Consider the following 20468-nt stretch of genomic DNA (forward strand, 5'->3'; position numbering starts at 1 on the left):
TTAGGCTGATTTGTCAATAATTCTTTATTTGCCACAAACATGATTTTGTGACTTCATGTCTTATCAGGAGACATATAATGTCAGGTTGCCCCTGTACTGATAATGTTAAGCCTGAGACTGAGTTCAGATAGTGACTATCAGATCTCCACATTGTAAATGTACACTTTGGCACTTGTAATTAATCAGTAATTTGTGAGATGATTCTTCGGCACTGTAGGGATACCCTGTTCTCCAATATGCAACATTTTTAGTGGTCATTTACTGGATATTGAAAAATCATGATTTTCTAATTCTTTCATGTCTTCTACATTTATTGGCTGGTATTTTATGTATCACTATGAACTCATGGATATTTTTTATTTAATAGGTTATAATAATTTAAAGTCATTTTCCTTGATGTTGAATCGGTATGAATTTGGTCAGTGGGAGCCCAGAGGGAATATTATTTTAGGTGGAACTGCTCTGGATTTAGATATCATGCCGAGGATGAAATAACGTTATCTATAAATACATTTTACAAAATGTGCAGTAGAAATATTTGCCTACTTCCATAGCTCAGTTTATAAAATGGAAGAGTGAAGAGATTCTATTTACAAAGTTCTGATTTTACTCTAGCCAGGAAACATTAAAAAATTATCTGTAAGCGCTGTAAAGGCAGGAATTGAATCTTTATTGATCTGTGTGCTGCACTTGGTGAGTAATAAAAATATATTTGTTGAATGAATTAAATTAGTGACTCTTTAGAAAAGGAGAGTGAAGAACATGGGGCATGCAGGTAGGGAGCTCAGGTGACCTGGTTTTCCTGTAACTGATATGTTTTTCTGGGATTGGGGCTTTTTGTACTAAACCAGGAAAGTGCTGGGCAATTGAGATCAGTTGTTTGCTTTACATGAAGGTCCTGGACTGAACAGTAATTTCCTCTCTTATGCTATTTTAAGAAAGTCTGTTAAGGCTGGTTTTCCTGGTTATATATTTTCAACTTGAGGAAGATCTTTTTAGAAAAGGAGGTTGAAGCAGAGGACTTAATACAAAGTATGTGTGAAATTGGGCCATAGCACCTTACCTGCAATGGGAGTTAGCTGAGCATGCTCTACGGATCAGAACACCTAAATTCTACAGCAAATGAATGTCAAACATTTCCTGGAAATTTTCTTTTATAATGGTGCCATGAAAAGTTATTTGTAACAAACATGAAAAAGCATTTTTAAGATACTCCTGGCTCAGTTCAATATTGTCCTCATTTTCCAGGAGACAGGATCATCTGGTTTAGCTGCTCATTATAATTATCCTGTGAAAGAAGATGTACAAATACTACTGTATAAAGAAGTGCAAGGCTTGTACATTGAAAATTATGAAACATTGTTGGAAGAAGTTAAAGATCTAAAGAAATGGAAAGACATCCCATGTTCATGAATTGGGAGGCTTAGTATTGATAAGATAGAAGTACTCCCCAACTTGATGAATTTAACATAGTCCCTACCACAAGCCCAGTTAACTTTTTTGTGTAAATTGACAGGATGACCCTAAAATTTATGTGGAATGGTAGAGGATTCACAATAGTCAAAGAATCTTGGAAAAGAAGAACCAACTTGAAGACTCACATTTCCTGATTTTAAAACTTACTACAAAGCTACAGTAATCAAGACAGTGTGGTATGGGCATAAGGATTAGACATATAGCCCGATGAAATAGAATCAAGAGTACAGAAATAGACTCTTACATTTATGGTCTATAGATTTTCAGCAAGGATGTGAAGACAATTCACTGGGGAGAAAGAATGGTCTATTTAAGAAATGTTTCTGGGACAACTGTATTTCAGCATGCAAAAGAATGAAGTTAAGCTTCTGCCTGGGGCCTGGAAGGGTGATGTGGCTGTGGCATCGCCGGCCTCGCTATGTCTGCCATTTTCAATATTCAGAGTCTATTGACTGTAATCTTGCTGCTTATATGTACCTGTGCTTATATTCGATCCTTGGCACTCAGCCTCCTGGACAGAAATAAAACTGGATTGTTGGGTATATTTTGGAAGTGTGCCAGAATTGGTGAACGGAAGAGTCTTTATGTTGAAGTATGCTGTATAGTAATGGCCTTCAGCATCCTCTTCATACAGTAGCTGGGGAAAATGCCAGAATTTAATTGCCATCAGATTTCATTGTGAACAAGGACTTACTGCAGAAAATAATGGAAAGGATGTTTAACTCTTTTATCTCCGAACATTGAATGAGATAAATTTCCAGATGCTGTTCTCTATTTTAATGTTATTGGACCAATATTCTGTATAAATAATTAAGATGTAACCATTTAATAGTCTGTAACAATGAACCTCAGTACTGTCACTACAATATTACATTCTGCAAATGTTATTCTGTTGTATCAGATACGAAATTTTAGTGAGGTATCTCTAAGGCATATAGTAGAAAACAAAATTGGTTAATTAAGTTCGTTTCACTGTGATTTGGAAATGATTTAATCTTTATAGAATGAGACCCTTTTTTGGACTAGCTTTTTTTTATTAAAATGGCTCAATTTGTGTAAAAAAAAAAAAAAGAATGAAGTTAAGCCCCTACCTCACACTGCATTAAATAATCAACTCCACATGGATCATAGGCCTAAAAGTAAGAGCTAAAACTGTAAAACTTGTAGAAAAAAAACCAGAAGTAAATCTTTTTGACCTTGGTTTAGGCAGTGGATTTTTAGATATGGTATCCAAAGCACAAATGACAAAATACAAAATTAGATAAATAGGACTGCATCAAAATTAAAAATGTTTATGCATCAAAATCATCTGGCAAGAGACTTATATCCAGAACATACATAGAACTTTTACAACTTAACAATAAAATTCAAATAACCCAATTAAAAATGGGCAAATAATTTGAATAGATATTTCCCCAAAGAAGATATGTAAATGGTCAATATACACTTGTAAAGAGTCTTATCATAAGTCATTAGGGAATGCAAATTAAAACCACACCGAGTTACCACTCCACATCTGTTGGAATGGCTAAAATAAAACAAAAGACAAGCAATTAACAAGTTTTGATGAGAATATGGGGAAATTGGAACACTCCTACATTGTTGGTGGAGATGAAAATGGTGCAGTCACTAAGAAAAACATTGTGGCAGTTCCTCAATATGTTAAACATAGCATTACCATACAACCCAGTAATTCTACTCCAAGGCATATATTCAAGAGAAATGGAAACATATGTCTACACAAAAATTTGTACACAAGGCTGGGCATGGTGGCTCACGCCTGTAATCCCAGCACTTTGGGAGGCTGAGGCGGGCCTACCACCTGAGGCCAGGAGTTCGAGACCAACCTGGCCAACATAGTGAAACCCGTCTTACTAAAAATACAAAAAAATTAGCCAGGTGTGGTGGTGGGTGCCTGTAATCCCAGCTACTAGGGAGGCTGAGTCAGGAGAATTGCTTGAACCTGAGAGGTGGAGGTTGCAGTGAGCCAAGAAGGCGCCATTGCACTCCAGCCTGGGCAACGAGTGAAACTCTGTCTCAAAAAAAAAAAAAAAAAAAATTGTACACAAGCGTTTATAAGAATATTCATAATAGTCCAAAAGTGGAAAAACTGAAGTGTCTCTCATATTGATGAGTGGATATCAAAATATAGTCTATCTATACAATGGAGTACTATTTGGCAAAATAGATAATGAAATACCAATACATGCTACAACATGGATGAACCTTGAAAGCATTAAGCTAAGTGAAAGAAGCCACTCACAAAGTCAAAATAGTGTATGATTCCATTTATATACAATCGAGAGAGAGAGAGAGACAGAGAGAGAGAGAAAGAAGTTAAGTACAACTCAAAGGATTCTGACTTGAGATGCTGGAATAATGGAGTTTTGCCATGTACATAGATGGGAATATTGTGAGTGGAGAAGGCTGGGAGTAATTAGGATTAAGATTTTGGGCATGTCAGGTTTGAAATGTGTGTTAAGCTTCCAAGTGGAGTTGTCTAAGAGGCAGTTGGGTCTATGAATCTGGAGTCATCTTGTCTGAAGATACGCATTTTGGATTCTTTAGCCTCCATATATGATCTTAAGTCTATGAGACAGCATGACATTAACTAGAGAGACACATGGTGAGAGACAGATAGGGAAAAGTGAGGACAGGTAGGGAAAAGAAGAGGCTAGAAGACGAAATCATGGAATGTTGCAGCACTGAGAACTTGAGAAGATGAGGAGGAGCCAATCTGGGTTTCAGCTTTAACACCAACCAACTAGTACCTGTTTATATCCCTGGTGATCTACTAGTAGCCACATCTGATGGTCACTCATTTAATTATCCTGACATTTCACTTCCCAACATTTCTTCCATGAAACTCTTCTCTTTTGACAATTCTCCCACTCTCTCTGCCCCGCCCACCCCCAACGCTGACCTTTTATATTTATCCAACTTTACTAATTAATGTTTAATATGTGTCTTGTGGCTTACAACACAGACACATGCACATTGGCCTGGGGCTGCAGATTATTCAAGGAAGCATGCTCAGTGCTCATCAGTAAATGCCTGGAGTGTTGGGTGCATTCTTGTGTCTCACAATTTAGAAGCAGCAGTGATAGAACTGAGTGAATATAGAATGTCAGTGGAAGAGGAGTTGTAGACAAAGGAACTCATTCCACCTTCTAAGGAGTATAGAAAACTCGTAGGGGTGAAGACAGGAATAAACCTTTTGTCTAAGAAATGACTAGTGGTTTCATGGAAGAGTGTTGAAAATTGATCGATTCCTTCAAAATAACTAATCATAGACGTTATAGGGAAGGCAATTTTGACTCAGATTTTTCAATCTCTAATGCTGGGAGCTGTCCAACAATAGAGTTGATTGCACCATTGTAACTGCCCGATGGGTTCACCTTGCCTGCTGCCTAGACAGAGCTGCTTTATGAAGACAGGAGAATTGCAATAGAGTTTAATTCATGTAGAGCCAGCTGTACAGGAGACCGCAGTTTTATTATTACTCAAATTAGTCTCCCTGAAAATCTGGGGATTGGGGTTTTAAAGAATAATTTGGTGGGTAGGAGTTGGGAAGTGGGGAGTGCTGATTGATTGGGTTAGAGATGAAATCATAGGAAGTCAAAGCTGTCCTTTTGTGCTGAGTCAGTTCCTGGGAGGGGCCACAAGACCAGATGAGTTAATCAGTCTGGGTGGTGCCAGCTGAGCAGTGGAGTACAGGGTCTGCAAAATAGCTCAAGCACCAATCTTAGGTTTTACAATAGTGATGTTGTCCCCAGAAGCGATTTGGGGAGGTTCAGAATCTTGCAGTCTCCAGCTGCGTGACTTTTTTTTTTCTTTTCTTTTTTTTTTTTTTTTTTTGAGACAGAGTCTCGCTCTGTCGCCTAGGCTGGAATGTAGTGGCACAATCCCGGCTCACTGCAAGCTCTGCCTCCCTGGTTCACGCCATTCTCCTGCCTCGGCCTCCAGAGTAGCTGGGACAACAGGTGCCCACCACCACGCCCATCTAATTTTTTTGTATTTTTAGTAGAGACGGGGTTTCACCATGTCAGCCAGGATGGTCTCGATCTCCTCACCTTGTGATCCACCCGCCTTGGCCTCCCAAAGTGCTCAGGTTACAGGCGTGAGCCACCGCACCCGGCCAACTGCGTGACTTTTAAACCATAGTTTCTGATCTTGTGGCTAATATGTTAGTCCTACGAAGGCAGTCTAGTCTCCCAGTAGGAAGGGAATTGGTTTTGGGAAAGGGCTGTTACCGTCTTTGTTTCAAAGTTAAACTATAAACTAAGTTTCTCCCAAAGTTAGAGCCCAGGAATGAGCAAGGACAGCTTGGAGGTTAGAGGCAAGATGGAGTTAGTTAGGTCAGACCACTTTCACCGTCATAATGTTCTCAGCGATAATTTTTTGCAAAGGCAGTTTCAGCATCACTCTCCTCAATTAGAAATGGAAGGACCAGGCCGGGTGCAGTGGCTCACGCCTGTAATCCTAGCACTTTGGGAGGCTGAGGCAGGCAGATCACAAGGTCAAGTGATCAAGACCATCCTGGCCAACATGGTGAAACTCTGTCTCTACTAAAAATACAAAAATCAGCTGGGCGTGGTGGCACGTGCGTATAGTCCCAGCTACTCAGGAGGCTGAGGCAGGAGAATCACTTGAATCCGGGAGGTGGAGTTTGCGGTGAGCTGAGATCGTGCCACTGCACTCCCCACTCCAGCTTGGCAACAGAGTGAGACTCCATCTCAAAAAAAAAAAAAAAAAAAAAAAAAGACAAAGAAATGGAAGGACCATTTCCACGAATTGAGTGAGTTACATGAAAAGTTGACCATTCATTCAGTCTTTGCTGTTCTACATCACTCCCCTGGAAGACGATGGCACTGAATTAGCTTTAACATGTGCGTGATGGTGAATAATGACATAATCTTACAACGGCAACTTCACATAAGGGTGTTACTCAAAATCTCTGTGAGACTTAACTACAGAGTAGCTGAAAGTTTTTCTAGCTTCACAGCTTTGTTAATTCTACTTATTTATTCAAGATGTGCATATACTAGTTTAGGTTTACCTATTCAACAAGAATTTACCACACTTTCCTTCTATGTCAGAGATTTTGCTACACAGAGGGGGTATGAAGGTCCCACCCATCATGAGAATTAATATTTAGATTACTAGGAAAGGATCACTTATTGTTTGAGTTAGCATTCTATGTATAGAACAAAACCCTTCTAATTACACAGTAATAAGAATGGAGTTTTGCAAAGAATTTCATGTACATTAGACAATTTTAATGGTATGCTGAGATGCTTAAAAAAAATCTAACTTAGGCTGGGTGCTGTGGCTCATGCTTGTAATCCCAGAACTTGGGGAGGCTGAAGCAGGCGAATCACGAGGTCAGGAGATTGAGACCATCATGGCTAACACAGTGAAACCCCGTCTCTACTAAAAATACAAAAACAAAATCAGCTGGGTGTGGTGGCATGTGCCTGTAGTCCCAGCTATTCGGGAGGTTGAGGTGGGAGAATGGCATGAACTCGGGAGGCGGAGCTTGCAGGGAGCCGAGATTGCGCCACTGCACTCCAGACTGGGTGAGAAAGCAAGACTCCATCTCAAAAAAAAAAAAAAAAAAAAAAATCTAACTTAGACGAGATGAAGTGAGAGCAATGTTTTAATTCAGGGGTCAGCAAACCTTCACAGTGAAAAAGGCCAGAGAGTAAATATTTTAGGTAGGTTTTCCAGGTCAGATGATTTCTGTGGCAGTTACTCATATCTGCTCTTGTAACATGAAAGCAGCCACAGATAATATGTACACAAGTGGGTGTGGCTATATGCCAATAAAATTTTATTTGCAAAAAAACAAAAAAACAGAAATGGGCAATTTGGGATGCTGGTCATTCTTTGCATTTAAAGCTAGTCTTGATGAAACTGTCTTTTATGGGTTGAATTTTCATTCTCTACAAATTCATATGTTGAAGTCCTTACCGCCAAAACTTCAGAATGTGGTCTCAGCTATTCTGACCTTTGTGAAGCCAATGTTTAATTTTTTCATTGCAAATATCTGAGATGTTCACAATAGTTTGCATTGCTTATGTGATCATATGTTACATTAAAGCCCTCAGTTAGAAATAGGGCTGCGGTGAATGTAATTAGTTAAGCTAAGATGAGGTCCATAGTGGAGTAGAGTTGGCCTCTAATCTGAATGTTGTCCATATAAGAAGGGGAAATTTGGACACAGACACACCTAGAGGGAGAACATCACCTGAAGATGAAAGCAGAGATTGGGGTGATGCTTCTATATTGTCAAGGAAAGCCAAAGACTGCCAGCAACCGGCAGAAGCTAGGGGTAAGGCATGGAACAGAATCTTTCTCACAGCCTTCAAGTGGAACCAGCCCTGCCAACACCTTGATTTCAGGCGTCATAGTCTACAGAAATGTGAGACAATCAATTGCTATTGTTTAACTCACCCAATTTGTGGCACATTGTTACAGATGCCCTAGAAAGTTAATACACCGTCTTCAAAAATTGTCAAAATCAAGATGAAGCAGCATAGTTGTCTGGGGTAACACCTGAGGTTTGTTGTCCCACAGCCATGGAAGAAGACTGGGATGTGGACACACCAGAGTGAGGTTAAGAGCAGAAGTTTAATAGGTGAGAGAAAGAGAAGAGCTCTATGTGCAGAGAGGGGTCCCAGAGAAAATGGGTTGCCACTTCCATGGTGAAATGCACAGGGTTTTATAAACTAGCTTGAGGAGGTGTTGTCTGATTTACATAGGCCATAAAAGATTGGTTGGATCAGGTGTGCCATTTGCATAGCATGTGGAGAAGCTGGCTGCCCTACCCTAATCTTTTATTATACAGATGGATTCTTTACCTGGGCAGCCCCATGTTGCCTGTTCCTTTGCTGTACACGTGGTTGACAAAGAAAAGGAAGAGGGAGCCTCCATGTTGAACATGCCTGGCCCCCACCTAGCCCTTTTCTATTGGCGCAGCAGCCGGCATTCACTCATGCAAGCTTCCAGCTTGCTTATCTATGTCTGCAGCTCGATTTTTCAGGCTGTTCTTTGTTAGAAAAGAAATGATTTTGAGGGCTGCTTTTTGTTAACGGGGAAACCTTGCCAAGGACTCTGTGGCCCTCCCTATCTACCTAAATAATTTCTTTCTAGCTCCTGTATCAAAGACACGATAAGATATGGTAATTCCAGAACTAAAAGAGAATACATTGATGTTTGGATACATTCAAGAACCACCAAAAGTGCCTCCCAATGGTCCAAGCCTTGCTACTTATGAAAGTCCTGCAGTGATGTCACCATTAAAAAATGTTGCCCTACTGAGGAGTCTCCCCAGGGCCCTCTTCATGTCCGTGTTCCTCAGGCTGTAGATGAAGGGGTTCAGCATGGGGGTGACCATGGTGTACATCACTGAGGCCACCAGACTTGTCCTAGAAGATGGTGTGGCTGCAGAACTGAGATAGACCCCAAAGCCCGTGCCATAGAACAAGGTGACCACTGAGAGGTGGGAACCACAGGTGGAAAACGCTTTGTGCTTTCTCCCAGCTGAGGAAATCCTCAGTATAGAGAAAACAATTTTATAGTAAGAGAAAAATATTCCAGTGAAGGGAATCACACCCAGGACGCCAGTTGCAAAGTATATCACCACGTTATTAATGAAGGTGTCAGAACAGGCGAGCTTCAGGACTTCAAGAAGATCACAAAAAAAGTGTGGAATTTCCATTTTGGTGCAGAAGGACAGCCTCAAAACAGTCAAGGTCTCGAGCAGGGAACCCATGACACTGATGCACCAGGACCCCAGAATCAGCAGTCCACAGAGCCGGGGGTTCATGATGACCGTATAGTGCAGGGGGTGACAGATGGCCACGAAGCGGTCATAGGCCATCACGGTCAAGAGTAAATTGTCCAGGCATCCAAATGAAGTGAAAAAAAAAATCTGACCGAGACAGCCTGCATATGTTATGAATTTGTTCTGTGTCAGTATATTCAGTAACATCTTTGGGACGGTCGTGGAGGTAAAACAGAGGTCAGCAAAGGACAGGTCGGAGAGGAAGAAGTACATGGGGGTGTGGAGGTGGGAGTCTGAGCATATGGCCAGGATGATGAGCAGGTTCCCGGTGAAAGTCACTAGGTACATGGAGAGGAACAGCCCAAAGACAATGAACTGAATCTCTGACGTTGCTGAAAATCCCAGGAGGAGAAATTCTGGGGCATGTGTTTGATTTCCTGTTTCCATGGGGATAAAATAACTGCCACAAGAGAGAAAAAAGCAACAGTCAATTATCAACACACTGGCAACATGGAAATTTGGTTACATTTAATTTTAAGTGAAGGAATCAATTAACAAAAGATTGCCTTTTTCTTGCTGTCTTTATCTGGGGCATCTGAAATTCTTCCATCCTTTTCTTTGCTACCATTGGAATCTGGAAATGTAGTGTTAGTTCCATAATACTTGTACCCTCTATAGCCTGGCTTCTCAAAGTGTTGTCCATGAACCAACAAGATCAACAAGAGTTTCTTTGAATGCAGAATCCCTGGTCAGACCTACGGATTCAGAATCTACATTTTAACAATATCACCAAGGGTTTCACATGCATATTACTGATATAGGAGTTAAGAAAAAATCACTTACGCAGATAGATAGTAAGGTTATGGGAGTCCTCAGCGAGGCTTTTCTTTTTAATGAAAAGCAGCCCCAAATCTTTTTCTAACAAAGAGCATCCTGTAAAGGCGAGCTGCAGACACAAACAAGCTGGGAGCTTGCACGGGTGAATGCCGGCAGGAACTAAGGACTAGACGTTTTCAAGATGGTGGCTCCATCTTCCCTTCTCTTTGTCAGCCACGAGCAGACAAGATGGCGCAGATCAACTGGAAAGTCCAATTGCAAAGTAAGATTAGGGTGGGGCCACCAGCCTTCCCTGAGCACTATGAAAATGTCATACCTGATCGAACCAATCTGTGAGCCTGATGTAAATCAGACACTGCCTCCTCAAAGGGGACTATTAAACTCTGCGCATTCACCACCAGCCTGTCCTCTCCTCTCGGAGACCCTTTTGTCTATGGAGAGAGGTGTTTCTCTTTTTCTTCTCTTCTCCCTATTAAACCTCCGCCTCTGAACTCCTCGTGTGTGTCCGTGTTCTAAATTTTCCTAGTGCATGCCAATGAACCCCAGGGTATATACTCCAGACAATGTAGCAGCTTCATTAATATTTGAGTAGCAATGGTCTTGGACACTTACAGCTTCTAGTTCTCAGCTCTTCTCACCCTTGTTCTCCTCCATGTCTTCTCTCATTCCTCATTACTTAATATGCATGCAAAATAGGAGCTCAATAACTATGCTTTTTCCCCCTGCTATCTGCATGGATTTGATACTTTTCACACATTGTTCTCAGCTATTCCAACCTTTGTTTATAAAGCCAATGTTTCATTTTTTCAGTGCAAACATCTGACATGTTTACAATAATTTGCACTGTTTATGTGATCATATGTTACATTATTTTACATGTTCGTTTTGTGAGTTTCTGTTCTGTCACTGGAAAGCCAGTCAGACATTATGCTTTAAAAAATATTTTGGTAAAATATGGTTAAAAAATTTTATAGGTACTGCATATTAAATTAATGCAATTTTAGGATATATTCTGAATTTTAGGTAGAGAACTCCAAAGTACCAATACTTCACAGAAACACAGATAATACCGTGGCAGCTGTCATAATCAACTTGATCAGTGTATTAGTCCATTCTCACGCTGCTGTAAAGAACTACCCGAGACTGGGTAATTTATAAAGAAAGTGGTTTAGTTGATTCACAGTTCTGTATGACTTGGGAGGCCTCAGGAAACTTACAATTATGGTGGAAGGGGAAGAGGAAGCAAGCATCCTTTTTCACATGGCAGCAGAGAGAGAGAGAGAGCGCGCGCTAAGGCGGTAGCACCATACTTTTAAACAACCAGATTTCATGAGAATCCCATCACAAGACAGCACTAGGGGGATGGTGCTAAACCATTAGAAACTGCCCCTGTGATCCAATCACCTCCCACCAGGCCCCTCCCTCAACCTTGGGGATTATAATTCGAGATGAGATTTGGGTGGGGACACAGCCAAACCATATCAGTCAGGAATCTGGAAAACAGTCAAAGGTTTAGAGCAACAAAGTGAATCCTTAATTTTTTTAAAAAAGGTGACTGAAACCAGGTTGGACAGCTTTGTGGCAATTTATCATTTTCCCACCATCTTTCCTGGCTCAGTGGCAGTGCTGAATATGACAACCCCACAGTCCCACCAGTTCCTGGTGCTGAAGATAGCAGAAATGTATGGCAATGTTCTGTTTTAATATGTCCAATGGGCCGGGCATGGTGGCTCACGCCTGTAATCTCAGCACTTTGGGAGGCTGAAGCAGGTGGATCACCTGAGGTCAGGAGTTCAAGACCAGCCTGGCCAACATGGTGAAACCCCGTCTCTACTAAAAATACAAAAATTAGCTGGGTGTGGTGGTGCGCATCTGTAATCCCAGCTACTTGGGAGCCTGAGGCACGAGAGTCACTTGAACCTGGGAGATGGAGGTTGCAGTGAGCCGAGATCACACCACTGCACTCCAGCCTGGGTGATAGAGGGAGACTATGTCTCCAAAAAAAGAAAAGATTGGTTGGACCAGGTGTGACGTTTACATAGTCCGGAGGAAGCTGGCTGCTCCATCCTAATCTTCTATTATGCAAATGGGGTCTTTGCGGGTCGCTGCCATGTTGGCTTCTCCTTACTGTACACGTGGTTTGCAAGGAAAAGGGAAGATGGAGTAGCCATGTTGAACATGCCTGGCTCCCAGACAGCCTTTTCCTATTTGTCACAGCTGCCGGCATTCACCCGTGCAGGGTTCCAGCTTGATTATCTATATCTGCAGCTTGATTTTACAGGCTGCTTTTTGTTAGAAAAGAAATTATTTGGGGGCTGCTTTTTATTAAAAGGGAAACCTTACCAAGGACTTCCTTACCCTCCCTATCTACCTAAATAATAATAATAATAATTATTATTTTTTTTGAGACGGAGTGTCGCTGTGTCACCCAGGCTGGAGTGCAGTGGCGCGATCTCGGCTCACTTCAACCTCTGCCTCCTGGGTTCAAGTGATTCTCCTGCCTCAGCCTCCCGAGTAGCTGGGACTACAGGCGCGTGCCACAAAGCCCAGCTAATTTTTTGTATTTTTAGTAGAGACGGGGTTTCACCGTGTTAGCCATGATGGTCTTGATCTCCTGATCTCGTGATCCACCTGCCTCGGCCTCCAAAAGTGCTGGGATTACAGGCGTGAACCACCGCGCCTGGCCTAAATATTTCTTTTTAACTCCTATATCAGAAAGATTCCTGGGAATGTAGGATACATAGGTGTCCTACCCAGGATTGCATGCTAAGTAAACATCCAGAAGGCCCTGACCTCTCACCTGTAGCTGATATTCAAGCTCTGTGCAAGTAGGAAGTTAAGGCAAAGGCTGGAGTTGAAAAATGCTCAGCTTAGTGGTAAAGGCCTGTCTCAAAGCACATACAGAGCCAAACTGCAAAGGTTGGGAGATTTTGGTTTTGGGCTCCACTGTTTAAGGAAATCTCTTATCAAATCACTCTCTGGCCATTAAGCTAACAGCCTACAGACTTCAGCAACCACACACTGGACAAATATGCAATCTTTATAAAATTAGAAGACTCATTAGGCAAGTAAACAACTGCAAATTACAAAAAGCAGCAACCATAAACCCCAAGGAGGAGAGAAATTTTGATTTCCAGAGTCGCCACACTATAATATTCAAAATATTTAGTTGTAATGAAATATTATGAGACATGCAATGAAACAAGAAAGTATAGGAAAGGAAAGAATAATTAATTAGTAGAACCTGACCCCAAGGAAGCCTTTACTGAGGCTCAATGCCTGGGCTTCTTCGTTTACATGCAATCTCATTTACATGAAATAGCCACAATACATAAAATGTAGGATAACGAGTTGCAGGGACTGGGGAGCGGGGGTAGGGGATGAGGATAAAGTGCTACTGTAATGTGTAAGTGGTTTTATTTAAGAGTAATGGAAATGTTTTGAAACTAGATAGAGATGGTGGTTGTGCAAAACACAGAATGTAGTGAATGGCACTCAATTGCTTGCTTTCAAGCAACTGGTTAATTTATGTTATATTAATTTCATCTCAATAATTTTTTTTTTGAGACAAGGTCTTGTTTTGTTGCCCAGGCTGGAGTGCAGTGGTGCAATCATGACTCACTGTAGCCTTGACCTCCTGGGCTCAAGCAATCCTCACATCTCAGCCTCCAAAGTAGCTGAGACTACAAGAATGCACCGTCACACCCAGAAGCTAGTGGATCTAGATAGATAGGAAGTTTGATTGCCTATTGAATTCCTATTAAATTCTTCTGCTATATATATGGCCTCAATGTTTGAATTCACAAGCACGGGGGTTAGAAGGAACATTTCTTTGTTCAGCTTTGACTCTGCAGAATGCCCAAAGAAGGTCCTCAGTCTCCACTCCCCCTGCCTGCAAAAAAAAATCTGAGAGTCCTTGGGGCTAGAGCTTCCTCACACTCAAGGGGAATGAGATGCACATTGATTCAAGGTTCATTGGGACCCTGGTGCCTTCTGTAATCTAGGACCATCCCTGGAGCATCTTCATGTCTCCCATGATGGTCCACTGAGGCAGGACCCAAGAAACAGGAAAATAATTTCTTTTTTTTTTTTTTTTTTTTTTGAGACAGAATCTCACTGTCGCCCAGGCTGGGGTGCAGTGGTATGATCACAGCTCACTGCAACCTCCGCCTACTGGGTTCAAGCGATTCTCCTGCCTCAGCCTGCTGAGTAGCTGGGATAAAAGGCATGTGCCACCACAGCCGGCCTTGTTTTGTATTTTTAGTAGAGACAGAGTTTTACCATGTGCCCAGGCTGGTCTCGAACTCCTGACCTTAAGCGATCCACTTTTCTCGGCCTCCCAAAGTGCTGGGATTATAGGCGTGAGCCACCATGCCCGGCCTGGGAAATTATTTCTGTGTGACAAAAAATAATCTGAATGACCAGCTTCATTGGGTTTTCTTTTTCTACCTTCCACATGTGACCATCCATTAGGGATCTAGTAATAACATTTTTAAGTCACAAACTTTGAGAGGGACCAGCTATTTTTATTATCCCATTTATATAAGACTGCTATCTAAAAATTACAACAGTTCTGGGACATATACTGATATGAGTCAATCCAAAAATGTAATTTGGACATCAAAGTAAGACCAGATGGTGACTTGTTAATTGGAGACACCAAATTAATGTTAATAATACAGAATATTGTCCTCTAACTATGATGGTATTATACAATAAGTCTGTACTATTTAGAGTCTAAATGTTCTTGTCACTCAATGAGATGTGCTTTAACTCAAGACAAGGTTTACTGCTATTTTTTTCAGGGCTCCTGAATACCTGGGCAATACCTAGTGTCCTTGGCTCCCCTCTCCCGCTGTGTGGCTGTTACTGTGTGTGAGGTCTTTAGCCTACATTAAGGAACATTTCAAGAATCTAAAAATGTGTTTTTGGATTCCTTCAAGGGAATTGGCTGGAAACATTGCTCCTTCCATCACACAATGTGACTGCTTTAAGAGAAACAGTCATTAATGTATTTTATGCCTTCATGTCAGGAATGGCCATGTTGCTAAGTTTTATTTTAAGTTCCAGGATACATGTACAGGACATGCAGATTTGTTACACAGGTAAATGTGTGCCATGGTGGTTTGCTGCACCTGTCAACCCATCACCTAGGTATTCAGCCCCGCATGCATTAGCTATTTATCCTGATGCGCTCCCTCTGCCAACTCCCACTGACAGGCGTCAGTATGTGTTGTTCCCCTCCCTGTGTCCATGCATTCTCATTGTTCAGATCCCACTTATGAGTGAGAACATGAGGTGTTTGGTTTTCCGTTCCTGTGTTAGTTTGCTGAGGATGATGGCTTCCAGCTTCATCCATGTCCCTGCAAAGGACATGGTCTTGTCCCTTTTTATGGCTGCGTAGTATTCTGTGGTGTATATGCACAAAATTTTGTTTATCCAGTCTATCATTGATGGGCATTTGGGTTGATTCCATGTCTTTGTTATTGTGAATAGTGCTGCAATAAACATATGTGTGGATGTATATTTATAATAGGATGAATTATATTCCTTTAGGTATATACCCAGTAATGGGATTGCTGGGCCAAATGGTATTTCTGGTTCTAGATCCTTGAGGAATTGCCACATTGTCTTCCACAATGGTTGAACTAATATAGGTTACCACCAACAGTGTAAAAACATTCCTATTTCTCCACAGTCTTGCCAGCATCTGTTATTTCTTAACTTTTTAATAATTGCCATTCTGACTGACATGAGATGGTATCTCATTGTGGTTTTGATTTGCATTTCTCTAATGATCAGTGATGTTGAGCTTTTTTTCATGTTTGTTGGCCGCATAACTGTCTTCTTTTGAGAAGTGTCTGTTCATGTAGGGATGGCCATGCTTCTATTAAGCACTTTTTTGTTTTAATGTTATGGATCCTGCTAATCTTGTAATTGATCATTGTGCCAGAGATTGCCTACCCAATATATCCATTCTTTTTTTGTTATTAATAGAACTCAATTATATTTGGAAGTGGTCATGTGTCCAGCTAAGATACTATATTTTCCACTATCTATTGCAAAATCATGGAGAGTTGGTGAAGCATAGGAATTTATTTGATGGGAATCCTGGAATCCTCTTTAGAATCCTTCCCCTCTGTTCATCTCTTTCTTGCCTGGAATTTGCACATGACACTGGAATTCCCTTAGCTGATATATCTTGGAAAACAACACATTAAAGATGGGGCAGCAGAGAGATAGAGTAAACCCTTGTGCCTCAGGTTAGCACAGAGTGATCATGGTGACCCATTCTTTTAGGGAGGAGACACATTAACTCCTGATTGAATTAAAACAGTGGTGGATCACGAGGTCAGGAGACTGAGACCATCCTGGCTAACACGGTGAAACCCTGTCTCTACTAAAAATACAAAAATTCAGCCGGGCGTAGTGGTGGGTGCCTGTAGTCCCAGCTACTCAGGAGGCTGAGGAAGGAGAATGGCGTGAACCCAGGAGGCGGAGCTTGCAGTGAGCCGAGATTGTGCCACTGCACTCCAGCCTGGGTGATAGAGCGAGACTCAGTCTCAAAAAAAAAAAAAACAAACAAACAGTCTTTAGAAGCAGTCAACAAACATGAAAAATTGCTCAAAAATTTCTCTACATCCTCACCAACATATTTTTTTATTTCTTTAATAATAAACCATTCTGACTGGTGTAATCATCAGATAAATGCAAATTAAAACCACGATGAGACACCATCTTACACCAGTCAGAATGGTTATTTTAAAGAAATTAAAAAAAAAAAAAAACAGGTGTTGGTGAGGATGCAGAGAAAAGGGACTGCTTATGCGCTGTTGGTGGGAACGCAAATTAATTCAGTCTCTATGGAAAACAGTATGGAGATTTCCCAAAGAACTAAAAGTAGGACTACCATTCAATCCAGCAACCCCACTAGTGGGTATATACCCCAAAGAAAAGAAATCATTACACAAAAGACACCTGAACTAATACATTTATCACAGCACTATTCACAATAGCCAAGTCATAGAATCAAGTTAAGTGTCCACCGATGTATGATTGGATAAATAAAATGTGGTATATATACAGCCAACAGAATACTACTCAGCCATAAAAAGAATGAATTCATGTCTTGTGCAGCAACATGGATGGAACTGGAGGCCATTATCCTAAGTAAAATAACTTGGAAACAGAAAATCAAATACCATATGTTTTCACTTATAAGCAGAAGCCAAACAATGTATACCATGGGCATAGATAATGGAATAATAGTAGGCATTGGAGACTCCAAAAAGTGGGAGGGTGGGAGGGATGAGGTTTGAGAAATTACCTATTGGGTACAATGTACACTATTTGAGTGATGGTTACACTAATAGTCCAGACTTCACCACTATGCAATGTATCTATGTAACACAAACGTACTTGCATTCATTACATCTGTAAAATAAAAGTTTTTCCATTTATGTAGACACATTTCAACCTAACAGCCCAGAATGCTTTGTCCTCATTAGAACTCATAGAGTCATATCGGGGCCCAATTTGGGCTACTATGTAACATTTGGTGAAATATATTTTGATTACTTCTGTAATTATGCACCTCGTTGTATGCCCCCCTTTTTTTACTTCTGTTACAATATTTCCTTTGTCATATACATTTAAGATATTTTTCTTTGTTTTGCATATTGAGTAGGTTTCTTGAAATTCTTTTGGAACATGTTATGTAAATGAACAAATAAATCAATGGTGTGTTTCGAGTGACACTCAGCCCTGAATTTGACCCATTGTATCTCTACTTTCAAAAGCATTCTCTGAGATCTCCTTAAACTCACTGTTGTGCTGATGAGGGATTGATCCACAGAATGTAAGAAACATCTCTGGGGTCAGGTTCTAGAGGGAAAACGCTGAAGTAAAACTCACACCTGCCCAACTCCAAGTCAGGGCCTTTCTCACTCACAATGCTTCATAAATATGAGGAGATGGTAAAGTTGAAATAGAGCCGAATCCCGAGGCTTGCACATACGTAAAGGAAGGTCAGATCCGGCTGCAGGAAGAGAGTGGCCCTGGAATTGTGCCAGATTGAAAGCAAGAAACAGAGATTGAAAGCAAGAAGAAACAGTAATGGAGAGCAAGAAACAGATTGAAAGCAAGAAGAAACAGAGATTGAAAGCAAGAAGAAACAGAGATTGAAAGCAAGAAGAAACAGAGATTGAAAGCAAGAAGAAACAGAGATTGGAAGCAAGAAGAAACAGAGATTGGAAGCAAGAACAGAGAGAGGACCGGCTGCAAGAATCCCCTTCAGAGCGAGGGACACAAACTGCTCAGGACTTTGAATCAATCCTCTTTCACCATCTCATCATTTCTGGCTGTATCCCAGAAGACATGGTTAATAAAAGCTTTTCTTCCCTCCACAAAACTTTCCCACAGTACTTACGGGTTTACTCTGGCTTCTCTTGATATCCCTCAATGGACTTGGCTCTGTTGACCTTCCCTCCTTGCACAATCGGTGCAGGCAGGGCAAGGGGGTGGGTGTCAGGGGCTGGTTCTCTGGAGTGGATGGACATTTCAGAGAGGCGTAGAGAAGCTGCTCTTGGTCTGGGGCTGGTGAACTGCAGGTGGGTTCTGCAAAGGGAGAATTTACAGTTTATGGAGAACCGGAGGCTGAATACTCAGGGCTCCTCATTAAATAAGTTGTTTTATTGTTGCTCAGTTCTCCAAGCAGTTCAGCTCCTTGGAGGCCAAGCAATATAAATAAAAAGTGTTTCTGCCAGTTCATTCCCCGTGGGCTCACCTTTGGGACTAGACACATATTCCTTTCTATTCGATGGTTTTCATCTCCCTTAGAATGAACATCCTTCCCCCAACACTGGAAATGACCCCTCTTCCAGGGCACATCTCAGGAACCACCTCATGAATCTCCAAGTTTCTGAGGGACACTCGGTTTCCAGTGTTAGACTTAGACATATGGTTTTGTCCCCTAACCACATTCAACCAAAATGAGTTTTTTTTTTTGTTTGTTTTTGTTTTTTGAGACGGAGTCTTGCTCTGTCGCCCAGGCTGGAGTGCAGTGGTGCGATCTCGGCTCACTGCAAGCTCCACCTCCCGGGTTCACACCATTCTCCTGCCTCAGCCTCCCGAGTAGCTGGGACTACAGGCGCCCGCCACCACGCCCGGCTAATTTTTTTTTTTTTTTTTTTTTATAGTGGAGATAGCGTTTCACCATGTTAGCCAGGATGGTCTCAATCTCCTGACCTCATGATCCGCCCGCCTCAGCCTCCCAAAGTGCTGGGATTACAGGCATGAGCCACGGCGCCAGGCCCGAAATGAGCTGTTAACTGCAGCTTTGTCCTGGCTTCTATTCTGGACACTGGAGACAGATTCTGGAGAAAAATTAATGGGCCATTTCCCTTGGTAGAGAGTAAAAAAGGCTCATTTTGGCTGCAGAGTTAGCGTTTTCTTGTCTCAGTTTCTCTGAGTTCAGTTATTCGGTTTCTTCATCTGGGCTAAACACATATTTTTAATCCACATGATCTAATTTTTTGGGCTATATTTCTATGTATGTTATTTGGAGCATTTCTTCCCAATGGGAAGGAATTTGGATAAAAAATAATCAGTACCTGACAGTGACTAAGAGCATGCACTGGCAAACATTTTTGTAAAGGGCTCAGTGGTACATATTTTAGGCTTTTTGGGTCCTGTGTTCTCTGTCACGATACTTAACTCTGCCATTGCTGTGAATGCAGGTGTATGCAATACTGACACTAATGGGCGTGGCTGTTTGTATTAGCCTCCTGTGGCTGCTGTCACATATAACCACAAACTGGGTGGCTGAAAGCAACAGGAATGTATTCTCTTATAGTTCTGGAGTCCAGAAGTCCAAAATCAAGGTGCAAGAAGGGCCAGGCTTCCTCCAGAGTCTCTAACGGTGATTCTGTTCCTCGGCTTTTCCATGCTCTATGGCTCCAGGTGTTCCCGACCTTGCAGCTGCGTCATTCCAATCTCTCTCTCTCTGTGTCATTTGGTTTCCTCTGCACCTGTGTGTGTTTTCTCCTGTGCATGTCGCTTATAAAGACACTGTGTCATTGAATTTAAGGTCCACCTGGATAATCCAGGATGATCTCATCTCAAGATGCCTAATTGTATCTGTAAAGACTCTTCGTCCAAATAAGGCTACATTCACTGGCACTAGGGGTGAGGATGTGAGCTTATCCCTTAGGGGGGCCAACATTCAACTCACCAAACTTACTGTGCTCAAATAAAGCCTTTTTACAAAGAGGCTGTGGGTAGGATTTGGCCTGTGGGCAGTAGTTTGCTGACCCCCAACTTAGAGGGTAGATTCAGATACAGGGAGCTGATAATCACAGAGGACACT

General features: G+C 41.6%; 2 protein-coding genes across 3 annotated transcripts in view; one reads left to right on the forward strand and one right to left on the reverse strand.

Annotated features, from left to right (window-relative positions):
• The first annotated feature begins 1824 nt into the window (after positions 1-1824).
• Positions 1825-2245, forward strand: LOC117977034 (protein kish-A-like). Its single transcript, XM_055103208.2, has one exon. The coding sequence runs from the start codon at positions 1895-1897 to the stop codon at positions 2111-2113; it is 219 nt and encodes a 72-aa protein (XP_054959183.1). The 5' UTR covers positions 1825-1894; the 3' UTR covers positions 2114-2245.
• The window catches only part of LOC100978567 (olfactory receptor 7C1), a 36630-nt gene continuing 18173 nt past the window's right edge, over positions 2012-20468 (reverse strand). The window contains exons 2-4 of one of the 2 annotated variants that reach the window (XM_055103205.3): positions 18531-18718; positions 10109-10344; positions 2012-10020 (exon numbers count right to left, since the gene is read on the reverse strand). In XM_055103205.3, the coding sequence (XP_054959180.1) occupies positions 8750-9712 (963 nt within the window). In that variant the 5' untranslated portion in view covers positions 9713-10020; positions 10109-10344; positions 18531-18718 and the 3' untranslated portion in view covers positions 2012-8749. The remainder of the gene's footprint in view (positions 10021-10108; positions 10345-18530; positions 18719-20468) is intronic. The other variant, XM_055103206.3, reaches the window with a different exon arrangement.

This window comes from Pan paniscus, chromosome 20, assembly GCF_029289425.2.
Source record: "Pan paniscus chromosome 20, NHGRI_mPanPan1-v2.0_pri, whole genome shotgun sequence".
Classification (NCBI taxonomy): Eukaryota; Metazoa; Chordata; class Mammalia; order Primates; family Hominidae; genus Pan; species Pan paniscus.

What these genes read in the sequence shown, in the direction of transcription:
- LOC117977034 (XM_055103208.2), top strand. Translation starts at nt 1,895, where the DNA reads ATGTCTGCCATTTTCAATATTCAGAGTCTATTGACTGTAATCTTGCTG.